Genomic DNA, 16,032 nt, shown 5'->3' on the forward strand with positions numbered 1-16,032 from the left:
GATATGCAGACGGGTTTTTTCCGTTGTTATGATATTTGGGGAAGATCAAGACATCGAGAAGTGTCCACTTCAGCTGTCTGAGACTGTGTGATGGTCAGTCACCATACACTTGTCTTTCACAGGGGACACTAATGTGTTGTTAACACTCTCTAGGGATAAAACCCAAGCGTATATGGCATATTTATATATTTTTAATGGTGCTTGATGACATATTTGTGTGCATATGTGGAAGTGAAATGCCTTTTTGAAGCACTGCTGTTGGTTTACCGTGGAGGGTTTCCTGTGCATCCCCCTTCCCCCCTATCTGTTGTGGTTCGGCTGGCTACTGGGTTTACTCCAGTTCAGATGACATCATTGACCCAAAAGCAATACATTTGTCTAGAAATTATCCCATTGTGTTTTATATAATAACCACTTTTCTCCCTGGAACAAAAAAAAAAAAATTCAATATTTGTAATCAATCAATTTGATTTTCAGGTAGTCAATGTGCTTTGTGGTCTAATGAGCTTCTAAATGTCTCTGTTTGAATTTGCAGAAGCGGAGCACGGCTATGCCTCCATGTTACCCTTCACCAGCAACAAAGAGAGGGATGGCTTGAAACGAAAAATCAAAAGCAAGAAAAATTGCAGCAGCAGGTACTTCCACCTAGTTTCTACGAAAACAAATATGATTTCATTAGCATCATGACGGATCTGTTAGTGTGCACTGTATGTACACAGTGTGTGTTTTCCTCCTTCCGGATCCCAACATGAACATGATTCACACACATCATTCGCGAGTGATTTCTAAATTAGACATGCACATATCTGCGCTGTGTGTGTGCGTGACACAAACACACCCACTGATTCATCTCCGTGCAGATGCAGTCAGAACACGCCGTCCCACGTTCAACATGGAGAGAGACGTACACTCACATGCTGCTCGATTCTTTCCCTGTGACTCTCACCACCCACGTCACACAGTCACAATTTACTCACTCTCTACTCAACACCTCAGATTTCATCAGCATCATCCGATTAGTGGGCCTGGAACTGTCCGTCGCCTGTCAGTGGGTGAAATCAGTTGCCTTAAATTGTTTTCAAAATAGAGCTGATTACTATTTTGTTTAATGTAAATTACTTGTTTACCACCTATTATTTGGCAATGCTGTTTTTATGTTTACATCAGTAGTGAACCATTCTTCAAACTCATGATTGTTTTGGCAGTAATTGCTCATATCAGCATGAGGTTAAACTAAAATTACATTTAAAAAGTCATTAAAAGACAGAGCAATAGCAGACATGGTCACAATGAATGCTTTGAAGTCAGCATGAAATGAAATTCACCCCATTTTCTGAATCTGATCAGACAGAACTGTTCATGACAGAACCTGATCATGTTTAATCAAAATGTCATAACTGGAGCTTCTCTCTGGCGACTCTCTTAGTCCACTTAAACCCCACAGGCTTGCCTACATTTTCCTCCACATTTGAGTGGAGCCCAGATCTCAAAGTCCAATCAACAGATAATCTGGAAAAAAAAAAGACCTGTCACTACTTCCATTTTATTGGAGAAACTTGTAAGGAGAGCATCATCAGTATTTCAGCTTTATGCCTACTTTAAATCTATTCTCATTATGATGTGAGCCGTGTATCTTAAACTCCACGGTCTAGAACATGTTCCGTTACACTATGTTCTAAACTGGTGCAACTTGATAAGGTGACAAGCGATAAATCTTTCATATCAATGCAGGTTTTTGATCTAAGCAGCTGCAACCATGACACAAGTTTTTGTTTGGTTTCTATAGAGTGCATTCTTTTTTGGTGGCCTTGTTTCTGGTAGTATTTTTCCCATAGTGATTTAGAAAAAAGCTTTCTTTATAAACCATGATCCAAACCAAACAACTACAAGCTGAATCACACATCATTGCAAAGTTTGAACTTGAAGCAAAAAATGTATCTAAAAATCAGACATAAACTAAAAGACTGTGTACTTAACAGATTTAATGAGTGAAAGAACTACAATCCCATGAAGCATCGCAAATGAAATAATAAAATAAATAATACAATTAAAAACGATGGCAAAATGTAAATTTGTTGAATTTAAAGAAGCTGAAAATTGTAATAATATATAAAAACAATGTATTTTTATTGCAAAATATTCATATGCATATTAATATTTATGATGTATATTAATATATGGTGCTCAAGACACATATATTTATAAATGTTGAAAACAGTTGGCTGCTTAATATTTTTGTGTAAACAGTGCTAAAAAAAAATTCAGAATTCTTTGGTTAATAGAAAATTAAAAAAAACTGTTTTAATTTGAAATGTTTGGATATATAAATAGACAAATGCTAACATCATGCCATTTATTTCCATCAAGAGGTGCATACATTTTTGGTCAAGATCTTTATTGACAATGCAAGAGTCGAGCTCTCTGTAAAGTCTACTTCAGCACATCCCAAAGACTTTCAATGGATTTAAGGTCTGGACTCAGAGGTGCCAATTCATGTGTGAAAATGACTCTTCATGCTCCCTCCAACCATTATTTGACAATTTGAGCCTTATGAATCTTGACATTGTTATCCTGGAATATGGCCATGATGTGTCTTCCTACATGGTGGTTTAAGAAGTGAAAAGCTACTCACTCCATCAGTTAGGGTTAGAAGAACTGTTTCCAAGCATATAACATGCTAGAAACATTATAATCACTGCATAATAATCACTATTTACTACACTGAAGTTTTTGGTGTGACTCACTGATATGTGGAGATTTTCTTTGCAGAATCATGGGCAATGTAGTTTTTCACCAGGAATTCTGCTGTTAAACACAAATTATTGGGGGGAAAAAGAAAGTAAATAATGCAGGTTGATGGCTTTAACAAAAGAACATACCATTGTTAAACAAGCTTGTTGCTTACAGTAGGTCTGTTTTTAAAGGTTTATAAGTTTTTGTTCAAAATCATTTCCACTATATGGAAAATTAATGGGAATTTTACTTACAGAACCTCACTGTTGCACTCTCTTTTTGTGGCGTTGCATTGATTAGCTCCGCCCACAGTGAAATGTAATTGATCCATATACACGACTGTATATGAAACATCAAATATGTTCTTATTGGCTAGGATGCAGTGTTAGATAAAGGTTTGCAGGGCAACTTTATTCTTACACTAAGGGGAGATATTTTAACTGTAGCTGATTGACAGCACATGTTGCTGTCATACTCTGCATACTGAGTCACGGCTACAAGATCCCTCTTAAACAGGTCAGCAGAGGGTCATTAAAGCTGTTGCTTCTGAATCATGGAGATGAACCATTTTAGGAATATGACCTTTGATAAAAATCTAGTTATTGTGTGACCCTGCTGAAAACAGTCCCCAACTCTAATCTGTGTCTGGATGTTTATGTGGTTTGTAACTGGATATTAAGGCCTAACAAGGGTAGCACTGGGTTTGTAGCTATTTATATACAGCCTTATGGTGCGTACAGAGGAAGTCGTTGTTTAAATGTTGGTTTAGTTTATAAAGAAATCGTAGGAGCTGTCTTTTTAATGTAACAGGTCTCATGATGACATACCATTGCAGAGTACAAGTGATCACCCAACGTTTGTTGCCATCACCTTATATTATAAGGGGTTAGAAAACACTTTTTAAAATACAAATTTTAAATAACTGTTTTCAATTTTTATATATTCTAAAATATAATTTATTCCTGTGATGTCAAAGCTGAATTTTCAGCATCATTACCTTCAGAAATCATTCTAATATGCTGATTTGGTGCTCAAGACACACACACACACACACACACACACACACACACACACACACACACACACACACACACACACACACACACACACACACACACACACACACACACACACACACACACACACACACACACATATGTACTGTATGTGTGTATGTTTAAAACAGTTGGCTGCTTAATATTTTTGTGTAAACAGTGCTAATTCCCCCCCCCCCCCAGAATTCTTTGGTGAATAGAAAATTCAAAATAACAGTATTCATTTGAAATAGAAGTCTTGTTTAACATAAAAGTCTCCACTATAACTTTTGATTAATTTAATTAATTTAATGCATCCTTGCTGAATAAAAGTATTGATTTCTTTCACACACAAATAATATATAGTATGTAGAGTCACCATGAAATCAAAATGGACAATTCTTTTTTTTAAAGAATGCTGCAGTGTTTATTATAAATGATTCATCTGTGCATATCATTTATTTTTTTAATTCACATGGCCTCGTAATCATTAATCAAAAACGATAACCTCCCCTCCAAACAACATCTGTTCTCTTCATGACGTGTGTCTCTGCAGAGGGTGGGACTAAATATCCCAACCGACTTCCATTTAGTTGTCAACGCCCAACTTCCTATGATCCAATAAATTCCCAAGGATGAAATCAAGTTCCACCCAACATTTGTTCTCATCCCAGAAGCTGTTTCACTCGAATATACATCACAATAGGGAAGCAAAGACTATCGAAACTTTCATTTCATGCTGACTTTAACCATGTATATATACAAAATATGGCCAGTTTTTGTGGCCTGTATTTTGATGTACTCGTCATCATTGAGAGGGATGACAAAAAGGACTATTGCTAATATTCACCACAACATTTTCTGTTGCTATTAGCATCAAAGCTGTAGTCCTGTTCCACTCTTTGGCACAGCAGTTTAAACAGAACCATGATGGTACCATGATGTGTTTCTTTTCCATTAACTGCTACAGACAGGACAATATGTCTTTAATTTCTGGATATTACATGTTGCAATATTTTATTTGCGTATAGCATGCTATGCATGTTACATTTTTACATTTCTTTTAAAGTGCCCTGATTATGCTATATTAAAGGTTCCTAATTTTGTTTTAGAGGTCTCCTACAACAGGTTTACATGCATCAAGAGTCAAAAAACACTTTCATTTTCTCATAATATACATTGCACATCACCTCATTTTTCAATGATTCTGAAAGAACTCGTCCGAAGATTCAGTCTCTCTAAAGAGACCCTCCTTTTCATTAGCCTATTCTGCTCTGATTGGCCAGATGGCCCAGTCTGTTGTGATTGGTCCACCTCTAGCTAAACGCTCATTACCATAACTGAATTTCAGCCCTGGATGCTTCCTCAGTCCTCACGATTGTACACACTTTAAAGACAGTAACGATGACGTTGATTTGACCATATCAATCCGAGCTCTAGTCCGATGATGAAACATTGTAAGAACTAGTCATTCAACCTGAACCTCCATTTCAAGGGCGACTTGAGCAGAATGTTTCTCAGTGAGACGCTACTCATTTTGAGGTACATTATGAGATGTTGCAACTGTAATTCCTCACCATCAGCATTAACAAGAGTATGTCCATCAACAAATCGATCTGTATATTTCTAATATATTGCGGTCACATGCGGGAACTGTATCAATAATGGTGCATACGTTGGCCGAGGACTAACGTGAAGGACTGTTGTAACATTAAAGTTTGCCAAACAAATCTTGCTCCATCCTTTATTTTTATTCAAAGTAGTAATAACGACAGTCAGTCTGCATTAATAGAGACAGTTTTAGGAAATAGTGGCCCACAGCTGCTTAGCAGAAGTATTTCAGTAAGAAGGTAATAACATTTAGCCAGTTAGCCGGAAAATTACACAATATAAAAAACAAAACTACATATTATGAACACCCGGTATAAAATTTAAACATCAATAATTATTCATACTTACAGGTTGTGATTCTGAGGAGCAAGCTGGTCCAAATAAACTGGGTTGTGACCCATATTTCAGGAGCAAGCGTTTTGCGAATCCCACGTTGGAACTCCGTGATTTGAGAAGATTAATGACGTTTGAGGGCTGGTCAAGTTATTCGCGGGCGGACAACGTACAACATAGACGGGCATTATGCAAACATATTGTCTAGAGACGTAAAACCGTAACGCAGTGGGATTCGAATTACGGATTACTCGTTTAGGCGGTTCAGAGACGATTCTTTCATTTGGGAGACAAAAACTTTGTGCACTTTCGACTTAACAACTTTGAAGAACATTTACATTCATAAACAGCTATATTATACACTGCATGAAAGGGAATATTAAGGGCCATAATAAGGGCACTTTGAGAATAGCAGGTGGTGGAAAGCAAGTGTGTGCAAAAGGATCGTAATCTGGCTGCTGTGAACTTCAAACTAGTATAGCAAGAAGTTTTAGTGCACCAAATGCATCAGAAATCATCCGCACAGCCTCAGAATATGCAAGTAACCTACATTCACTACACCAGCACTGGTGTTAATGCATCATGCATGAAGCGCTTTTGCTCTAGAGCACAACCGGTGTTTCTGCGCTGAATAAACTCCTCACATCTCTCCAACTGCACGCCTGACTCATTAGATGGCTCTCCCGTCCATTCACTGCTTGAAGGATGGAAAGTCGTTCAGTCGCTTGAGCTTTGAGTGTGCATTCGATGACAGAGCTACTGAAAAGCATCTCTGGAATGCCATTTACGTTTGAGTGTGTGTTGTGTAAGACCTTTATTATATGTAGGTCAGGTGGATCTCCTACATAGTGGATCCCCCTTGCAAACCTGCCTTCCCCTCCAGCTTTCCGTGGTTGCGTTTCCTGATGTATCGTGGGGGAAGGGTGGCAGTGTGTGTCCCTGATCTGTGTACGTGTGAGAGTGGTGGGCTGGTTCCTCCTCTCCCCTCCCCCTCTTCTCTTCTCCTCGATCCAGGCAACCAGAGCAGTTTGAACACCCCCATTATATATATGACAGAGCTCCTCCTACCTCTCGCTTATGTTCAGATGGTATGTGGGCTAATGCACATAGCAGCAGCCGTGGGTTCTCCTCTCGTTCCTGTATGAATGTGTGCACTGGGGCCATATTTCAAGTCCTTTTTGTATTCACTATGCACTCTTTGCAGTGCGAATGCAGTGTTATACCTTTAGGCCATCACATGGTGAACTGGATGTATATGCAGCTAATCGGACCAGATATGTTGTAAGAAACTGCTTGTCCTTTCATGTGTTGGAACAGGTGGTCTGGCAAGGACAGTGGCAACGAGGGGAGTCAACTTGGCGTTACACAGTGATACGGGCTGTTATGTCACTGGTATCTGTCGATCCCCCTCACTGACCCCGCAAAATCCACCTCCCGAGCGAGATGCCAGCCGAGCAGATCAGCTGATCTCTTCGCATGGGTGCGCTAATGTTAGGCAGCTTGTTTATAAATTCAAAGTGCAATTGTGGACCTTAGTCAGGGTAGATGCAGTGTTATTGTCCGTATATCCTTCACAGCTTTGTCAATTTAAATATGGTGTCTACCCAAACAAAGGCCATAAACAATAAATGTGATAAGAAGCGTTTTGAAGTTTTCTTTAATTCCTGGCACACATTGTACGATATTGGGCTGTCCCAGATGAAAGATGTCCAATTGTGGCAATTTCTGTGGTCGTGGCTCTACGTCACACAGTGAGAGAGGTTAAAAGACGGCAGTTTACACAGTCTTGCGACCAAAGATCGCCTGCGATAATTCTCTCACAGTGTCAGAAATTTAACATGATCATCTCACAGTGCGTTTGCTGCTACGACCTATTGACTAGCCATTAAAAATGCAACATGAAATGGCGGATTGATCAACGTGACATGGCGTTAAAACTTAAAACTACTTACCTCAAGCTCCATTTCCAAAATCGGCATGCCAAGTTGGCCTTTTTTCCCGAGCCTTGACCGCATCCATATTCTCCTCTTTCGCTTCCTTCTCTTTTCTTCAGCGCACAACATGAGATTCATCTTGCTCTATTTGTTTACCACTAGCGCATGCTGTTGACATTTTATTCTTCTATACTAACTTGCATCGGCCTACGATTCCATAGGTGTCATCATCGTACAGTCTACATACATGTCGTACCAAAGTTTAGTCATGTCATACAGTGTAATTTGTAATGATCTTATAGGATTGCTGAAATCGCATAGTCTGTAGCATAAGGGGGTACAGTTATTGTAAGACTCTGACATGGGATGTCTTCTGCTCCAAGATTGGAGGTATTTTTAGAGTGAGAGTTACTGCAGAAGGGGTCATAAGGTCAGTTTGAAGGATGGATGAATGAGAGAGAGATGATACAATCCTTCTAAGCTCCCTTTTCGAGTCCCAGTACTTTTTGCAGGTTTTGGCGTTTACAGTGAACCCTGACCCATGCTCTAGTGCTCATGTAAGCTCTTGGACAGGTAGCATTCAATAGTGCAAGGTCCACCTTATACCAGTTCCAGTCCACTAATTTGATTTGGCAAGAGTGTTGAGTTGCTGATGAATAGAAATCCTGCCTTCAAATTTCCTGGGAAGGTTCGGTAACACTTTAGTTTAGGGTCCAGTTCTCACTATTAACTAGTTGCTTATTTGCATGCATATTACCTAGGGTATTGGCTGTTTAATAGTACTTATAAAGCACATATTAAAGCCTTATTATGCATGACCATATTGTACATCCCTTAATGCCACCCAATATTTAAACTTTACAAGTACCATACTAACTATTAAAAAGCAGCAATTAGGAGCTTATTGAGGCAAGTAGGTAATAGTTAGTTAATAGTGAGAATTGGACCCCTAATCTAAAGTGTGACTGAAAGTTCTTACTTTTCAGTTTGGAAATTGTAAGCATAATTATGATGTGAGTTGCAAGAATTTCTTACGTATATCATATTTTTAAAAAAAATTTTATTTACACTTCTGTTCAAAACTTTAGGGTCGGTAAGATTTTTTATTTTTTTATTTTTTTTGGAAAATGCAATTTTTATTCACATTAAAATTGATCAAAAGTGACAAGTTACAATGAAACAAGACTATTTCAAATAAATGCTGTTCTTTTGAACTTTCTATTCATCAAATAATCCTGATGATAATAAGAAATGTCACCTGAGCACCAGATTAGCGTGGCTGCTGACAATTCAGCTTTCATCACAGAAATAAATTAATATTTTAAAATATATTCAAATAGAAAAGTCATTTTATATTGTAACAATATTCCACAATATAACTGGGTTTACAGCATTTTTGCTCAATAATTGCAGCCTTGGTGAGCATAAATGACTTCTTTCAGAAACATAAAAAAAAAAAATCTTACCGACATCAAAGTTCTGAACAAAAGTGTATTTTTCTCTTTTCCACTTCCCAACGAAGAAGGAAGCTTTTTAGCAGGACAACAGTAAATTGAAAAGCAAGAGATCTGCATTTATTTGAAGTAATGCTCAATTGGTGTGCATTATATCATTCTTGTGGTGCCATTGAGAATAATGGGAAATGTCATGTTTTCAACTGTATGTAAAATCCAAATAACCTAAATTGTAGTCAACATTCACATTTTGAATGGGAAAACAAGCTCCCAATGGAAGCTATGATGTTGTGATGGAACTCATTTGCACTAATCTCATGAATTTGACCAGTTTGTCATGACTTTAAGGCAGCAAAAGGAAGATATTGGACTTGTTGTCTATTGAGCTCTTGTTTTTTCCTCATCTTTCTCTCCTCTGCTTTGCCTCTCTTTCACTTCTCTGTTGATCTAGAAATGGCCTCTGTGAAGCGAGCCTTCATTCACATGGTGTGTGAGGACTCTACCCCCCACTGCTGTCTTTTGTCTCAGGCTTGTGTTTCTAGTTACTGTTGCTAAGTGGGGCCAAGAGCCTCTATGTATTTTGCAAACGTAGCGAGAGAGAGACACACACACAGAGGACGGAGTACGTTTGTGATCAGCAATTAGCATTTTGGCAACTCCTGCAGCCACTAAACAACCCCAGGGGCCCTTAAAATCTTGGAGTTTGTTCCTATATAGCCTTTAAACCACGTACACACACACGCACGCACACACACACAGACACCAGTTCACCTTTGTACTGAACATTCAAATCAGCATTGAGCACAGAACACTCTCTGTGTGCCTTTCAAACCTCAGAACATGGAGGTGATGTTGGAGCCGTACCCTGTCGATTAGTTCAGAGTCCCCAAATATGAGGATACCCTTGTAAGGGGAGTACATTTTTTTTCTTTTATTTTGTATTATATATTTTCTGAAAATATGTGATATCATGCGATATCCACTCCACCCCCCCCCCCCCCCCCCCATTGGCTTCTAAATTGTCCTTTTGTTAAATGACATTGACAAATTGTAAATAGTTTTTTTTTTTTATTCCAAAAATATTTTCTTTGACAGTGTATATAATATGTATATTCTTATTATATTATTATATACTTAAACATTTGATTTAATATTTTAATGCTTTAATTTTCTGTTTCATATCCTCTCTCTCACTGCCTCGTTGAGTCTGAATATAAACATATTACAACAATTTTCTATGGAAAACTGCTGATATGATGCTAGGGTGTTGTGGGTGGTTTTCAGGGCATTACTGCATGGTTGCTAGGGTGTTTTGTGTAGTTGCTAGGTTGTTCTCATCAAAAGAGCCTTCTCTCAAGTCTCTATATCATTCCAGTCTGTTGGATTCTTTCACTCATTTTATAGTCCACCAGGCAAAAATTTGGAGTCTGATCATTTAGAAAAGTATTAATGCACCTCTCCTTTACAAACTGCATGATCTGAGGTATCACTCATGTCCATAGCACAAACAATGTGGGGCAAGTTTCTTTCTAAAGTTTATACTAGGATTAGGGGTTTCAAGTATTCAAGTATTCAATTTTCAAGTCAATTTAGCTCATTAGTTTGATTCCCAGTGAATGCATGAACTGATAAAATGCAATGCAAGTCGCTTTAGTTAAAAACGTCTGCTAAATGCTTAAGTGTAAATGTTAATATAAAGACAAAGCACAGTGATTCCTAACATCTCCCCCTTTCTGTCTCTGCAGGTCTACACACAACGAGATGGAGAAGAACAGGTATGTCCATATAACCTTCATGTTATTGTCACAGTTGTTAGTTCTTATCTGTAAGCTTGCAGGATTATACCTCATTACATCCTTACCGATTAGATTAAGATTAAACCTCTATAATTGAAAGCAAAACGACCAGGGAATGTGACCATATGCCTCATTTCAGTCTTTTTGGAGCCGTGTCCACTAGCACCCAGATATTGCTCAGAGATAAGTATTAAGGTCAGTCAATCAGCTGATCTATCCATTCAGCTTTGACCCTAGAGATAAACCCTCAATAAATGGGTGACCTGAAATTTTAAAAGCAAAAGATCTCGCTAATGAACCAGGCTTAACGTCTCCAGCGCGATGTGGTTTGGGTAACATGCGCACCGAGCTCTGAGCTCAGCTTGCCAAATGCCTTGAATAAAACATGCCGTCAGGCTTAGCAATGAGCAAAACCAGGGTGTCTGGACTTTGACTTTACACTCCTAACAATGCACACAGCTTAAGTCACACTCCCCTCCCATTCTTGCCTAGGAAAGTGTGTCTCTTTCTGCATACATCAGATCAGACCAAAGCTCTGAGGTCACAGTGCTGCAGACAATTGATCCGCTATTCATTTCTGAAGAGCAGCTTTCATCTACTGTTTAGAAATCCATAGAAGGAAAACGAGGCTCCCCACGTCTCTGCTTTTGTTTCACACTGGCTCAAAATGGAGTATGGGCTGATATTCATAAAGCAACTCAAGTGGGAGTGCATTTGTGATGCAGATTTGAATAAATGGCCAGCATGTCTGATGTGAAACCAGCACAGCTGTGTTGTGATGATTCATGTGTCCGTGAACCTCTCTGGTTTAAAAAAAACTAAAACAAGGGTAGGACTAGGGTTGCAAAGGGGCGGAAAATTTCTGGTAAATTTCCATGGGAAGTTAAGCTGGGGAATTTTGGAAATATTCCATATTAGAAACTTTCCATGGGAATAATGGGAATTAATGGGAATTTAGGGGAACTAACTGGGAATTAATTTTAATGTAATCGATCATTGTATCATATCCAAGCATAAATATAAACAGAAGTCATAAGAAAACATCCATGCAAAATGTTTTCAACAGATATTTCAACAGATTTATTTGTAAGTAGAACAGAACAAGTTTTAATTATTTTATTGAACAATCACTTGTTTCATGGAAGAACAAAAACAGGAATATTGGGTTAAATATTACTCATCCCCATCCAAAAATCACGTATCGAATAAAATGAAGATTTTATCAGCTGGTTCAGTGGCCAATTGTTTGGATTTAGAAAATATAACGCGCGCTGCATATTTAGTCATTTTGGCTCAGATACAGGATAATACATTCGCTTTAACAAGCAGGCTGTTCATTACCACGGCAACCGCTTGCGCGTCCACTCTGAAAGTAACTGTACACATAAGAGACGGATAGATACATTATTTAACGTTATTTCTATTTGTTAGAATATTGATATATGAACTTGTTGTCAAGTAAGCCCCGTTGCGAGCATGTGCGTCTCTCTAAACTTTCAGTGTGCTGCACTGCTCTAGTTGACTTCTGCGCTTTCCCCTCCGAAAATATCATGTTCATTTTGAAAACGTAATTCCTTTTGTGGATCCTCTTGGTCTTTCTTCATGTTTCTTTGACAAATATCAGTGTCTCAGTCTCGCGCACGCTGCACGTGAGTTAACCACGCCTACTTATTTACATGTCGCGGTATACACGGAATAAAAAAAATCTGTTACGGTTGACATTTTCTTCCGCGGTAACGATATATACCGTCATACCGCCCAGCCCTACTTATGTGGTAAAAAAGTTATGCTAGCTTATTTAGCATCTAACTTATCAGCTTGCTATCTACTAGATGAATACATTTGTATGTGATATTTGCAATTTAAACATTTAATACATATATTTCCCCATAATATCATCAAAACTTACTTCACTTTGTTTAGTCCACAGGCTCAAATGTGTGCCTTCAATAGTCTTGTGCTTTGGGCTTCTGTACATGTGATGGCGGCATGCACAGTGACAGTAGGGGGTGTGGTCTCAATAGCCATGCAGTAAGCAGTGTGCTATGTGCATGTGATTGAGAATTGACATGGATATTCAAGTGTATTTGAATGGTATCTGTTTGTTTTAGTCAAGATTATGCTAAAATATACTTTCCTCAACTATATTTAAGTTCCCTATGAAGAGCCAACCTTCAACTTTGAAAATTCCCAGTTTATTCCCGTTTATTCCCATAAATTCCTCTTAATTCCCTTAAATTCCCATTAATTCCCATGGAAAGTTTCCATCTTTGAAAATTCCCAGAATTTTGCAACCCTACGTAGGACTTTAGCTGAGCAGTTAGCGCATGTTATTTCGACATTAAGCCCTGGCACTTGTGCGGAAAATGCTAGTTTGAATCTGGCTGTTTCCTGATTCCATTCCCACTGTTTCTCTCTTACTTTTATTTTATTTCTCCCATCGAAGTTCTAACCAGGCCCAACCCTGCAAGATCGGACAAGATCAGGGTGTTACGGCCGTAAGCCATTATGATTTTCTTTTTTTTTTCATGTATGTGTGAATTTATTACTATGAATTAATTTGTCATTACATCAAATCCAGTTTGTGATGCTGTAAATAAGCTGAATTAAATGACTTGGATGTTTAGATATGTTGTCTACAAGTAAAGAGTAACTAGAAGTAAAACTTATAAATATTAACCACAATGTGCTACACTGTAAAAAAAAAAAAAAAAAACCTGTGGTTTCCAGAAATTTACCATAAATACAGTAGCAACATTTTAGGTTTTACAGATTTAACTTAAATTTGCAGTAAAAAACTTATTCATTAACTGATAATATGTTAATTTACCAACCTATTGACGTTCTAATATCTGTTTTGTACCTTTGTAATACACTAACAACCACCAAAAACAGGTGGGGATGAGAAAGTCAAATGATGAATCAAAGCTCATCACAAGCAGCTTTCCTACAAGCTGAGAAGGTAAATACTAATATATAGAAGGTGCACAGTGTTATTCACACGAACACTAAACACCATCATGGTAACACGACATTAAAAAAACCTAATGTGCATAACTGATTTAAAAAAATTAAAGAAGAAACATTTATTTCAATGAAAATACATCACATGTGAAGTGTCATGCAGGGAATTCTGGGAATGTCAAATTATGTTTTTTCTCTGTAAATTATACAATGACTTTGTTCTTTTTCAAAAACTTTCAATTTAATGGTATTTTACCGTAATGTAACTAAATGTACGGTAAGATGTATTACAGTTATTTACCGTATATAGTACGGAATCTATCACCCTAGCATTTTGACAGTCTTTTACCATTAAAATCACTATAATTTTTTACAGTATATGAAATATTTCTGGACGTAGTCAGTTCGACTCCCAAGTCAGTACTGTGATTGGTTAGCAGATATACATTACTGTTCAAAATGAATACATTAATTCAGCAAGGAGGCATTAAAATGATCAAAAGTGATAGTAAAGACATAATGTTACAAAATATTTTTGTTTCAAATAAATGCTGTTCTTTTGTTCTTCATCAAAAAATCCTGGGGGGAAAAAAATGATCATGGTTTCCACAAAAATATTAAGCCAACACAACCATTTTCAACATTGATTTTAATAAGAAATGTTTCTTGAGCACCAAATCAGCATATTAAAAGTATTTCTGAAGGATCATGTAATGGCTCCTGAAAATTCAGCTTTTTAATCACAGGAATAAATTACATTTTAAAATATATTCAAATAGAAAAGTTATTTTAAATTGTAATAATATTTCACAGTATAACTATTTTTACTGTATTATTGATCAAATAAACATAGACTTGGGGAGCATAAAAGAAAGCATAAAAAAAATCTTACTGACCCCAATTTTTGACCACTATTGTACCAGATCCATTTCATGGGTTAGTGATATACGATTATATGATTTCCCTAAATATGATTTTGATTCCTCCTTAATTGAAAAAAGATTTTATTTTTTTGCTGATATTTGTACTCAGCGTGTTTTTTGTTGTTGTTTTTTTTACCCATGTTATTTATTTTCCACCAAGTGAAAATCTCTAAATGTTTGTGAAAAGTTGAGCAAAAGTGAAGTTTTGTTTGCACCTGGCTCATAGTTTAGCATAGTGTCATTTGAATAAAAAAAAGCTGTTGTGGAAGTTAAAATCTCACCTGAAATGCCCCTGTCTTATAAAATGTCACACACCTGTATCATGTAAAACTGTTACAGTTGTCCCAGTGACCTCAATATCACACATGGCATGCATTTTCACCCTGCACCAGTTATGGGCTAAATGTCATACACACTCACCCTATAGGCAGAGCGAAAGTTTTTTTATTATTTAACAATGCAGGGTTGCCTAAGAGAATATGCAAACAACTGCTGTTAACAATGTTCTTTGGAGCCAGTGTCAACAGGAGCCACAATAGCAGACACACACCATCTCAAACATAAGCACAGGTTCAATTTGCCTGCGAGGCAGTGTGTTTGTTCTCAAGATGGACATCGCATACCCGTGGCCTATTTGTCTTGGGAGAGAGTTTAAATCTGTAACCTGAGCTCCAGGCCACCACACATGCATTGGCATGTACCGTTCTCTAGTGGGGTTAATACTATTACTGAGAGGTCAGAAGTCAAAGGCCGGGAGAGGATGGTGATTTATGCTAAAAGTCATATGGCTTGAATAGATAGAGGCTGACTTGTTTAAAGGATCATGGTAGAACAGATATATGGTGTCCCACAGAACTGGGGTGGTCTTTTTTGTATAGGGACACAGCATGCTGTGACTGAGGACTGGGAATATCCTGTTCCATATACAATTACGTTTAAAAGCTTGGGGTCGCTAAAGCCTGGTTCACACGGCAGGATAATTAGGCCGATTTTAGCCTCGATTCACCCCTTCCGACAATCTTAAGGATGCTCCGATTATCGTAAAATAATCTGATCAGATATTCCTGCCGTGTGTGGTGCGTTAAGATTGCTCTCGTCTGCTTGGAAAGACGTCGGGACCGCTCCGATCTCAAATCGGGGATATCCAACATGTTGGATTTTTTTGGCCCGATTTCTCCTCGTGTGTGGTGTCCCCCGGGGACAAACGAGCACGAAGCCTGTGGACTGTGGCGTGTAGCCAATCAGAATGA

General features: G+C 37.8%; 1 protein-coding gene across 1 annotated transcript in view; it reads left to right on the forward strand.

Annotated features, from left to right (window-relative positions):
* Window positions 1–16,032, forward strand: part of mxd1 (MAX dimerization protein 1) — a 30,777-nt gene that overhangs the window by 1,459 nt on the left and 13,286 nt on the right. Inside the window, exons 2-3 of the mRNA XM_082170387.1 lie at window positions 536–635; window positions 10,845–10,874. Coding sequence (XP_082026513.1) covers window positions 536–635; window positions 10,845–10,874 — 130 coding nt within the window. The remainder of the gene's footprint in view (window positions 1–535; window positions 636–10,844; window positions 10,875–16,032) is intronic.

This window comes from Leuciscus leuciscus (genome assembly GCF_965113295.1).
Source record: "Leuciscus leuciscus genome assembly, chromosome: 5".
Lineage (NCBI taxonomy): Eukaryota > Metazoa > Chordata > Actinopteri > Cypriniformes > Leuciscidae > Leuciscus > Leuciscus leuciscus.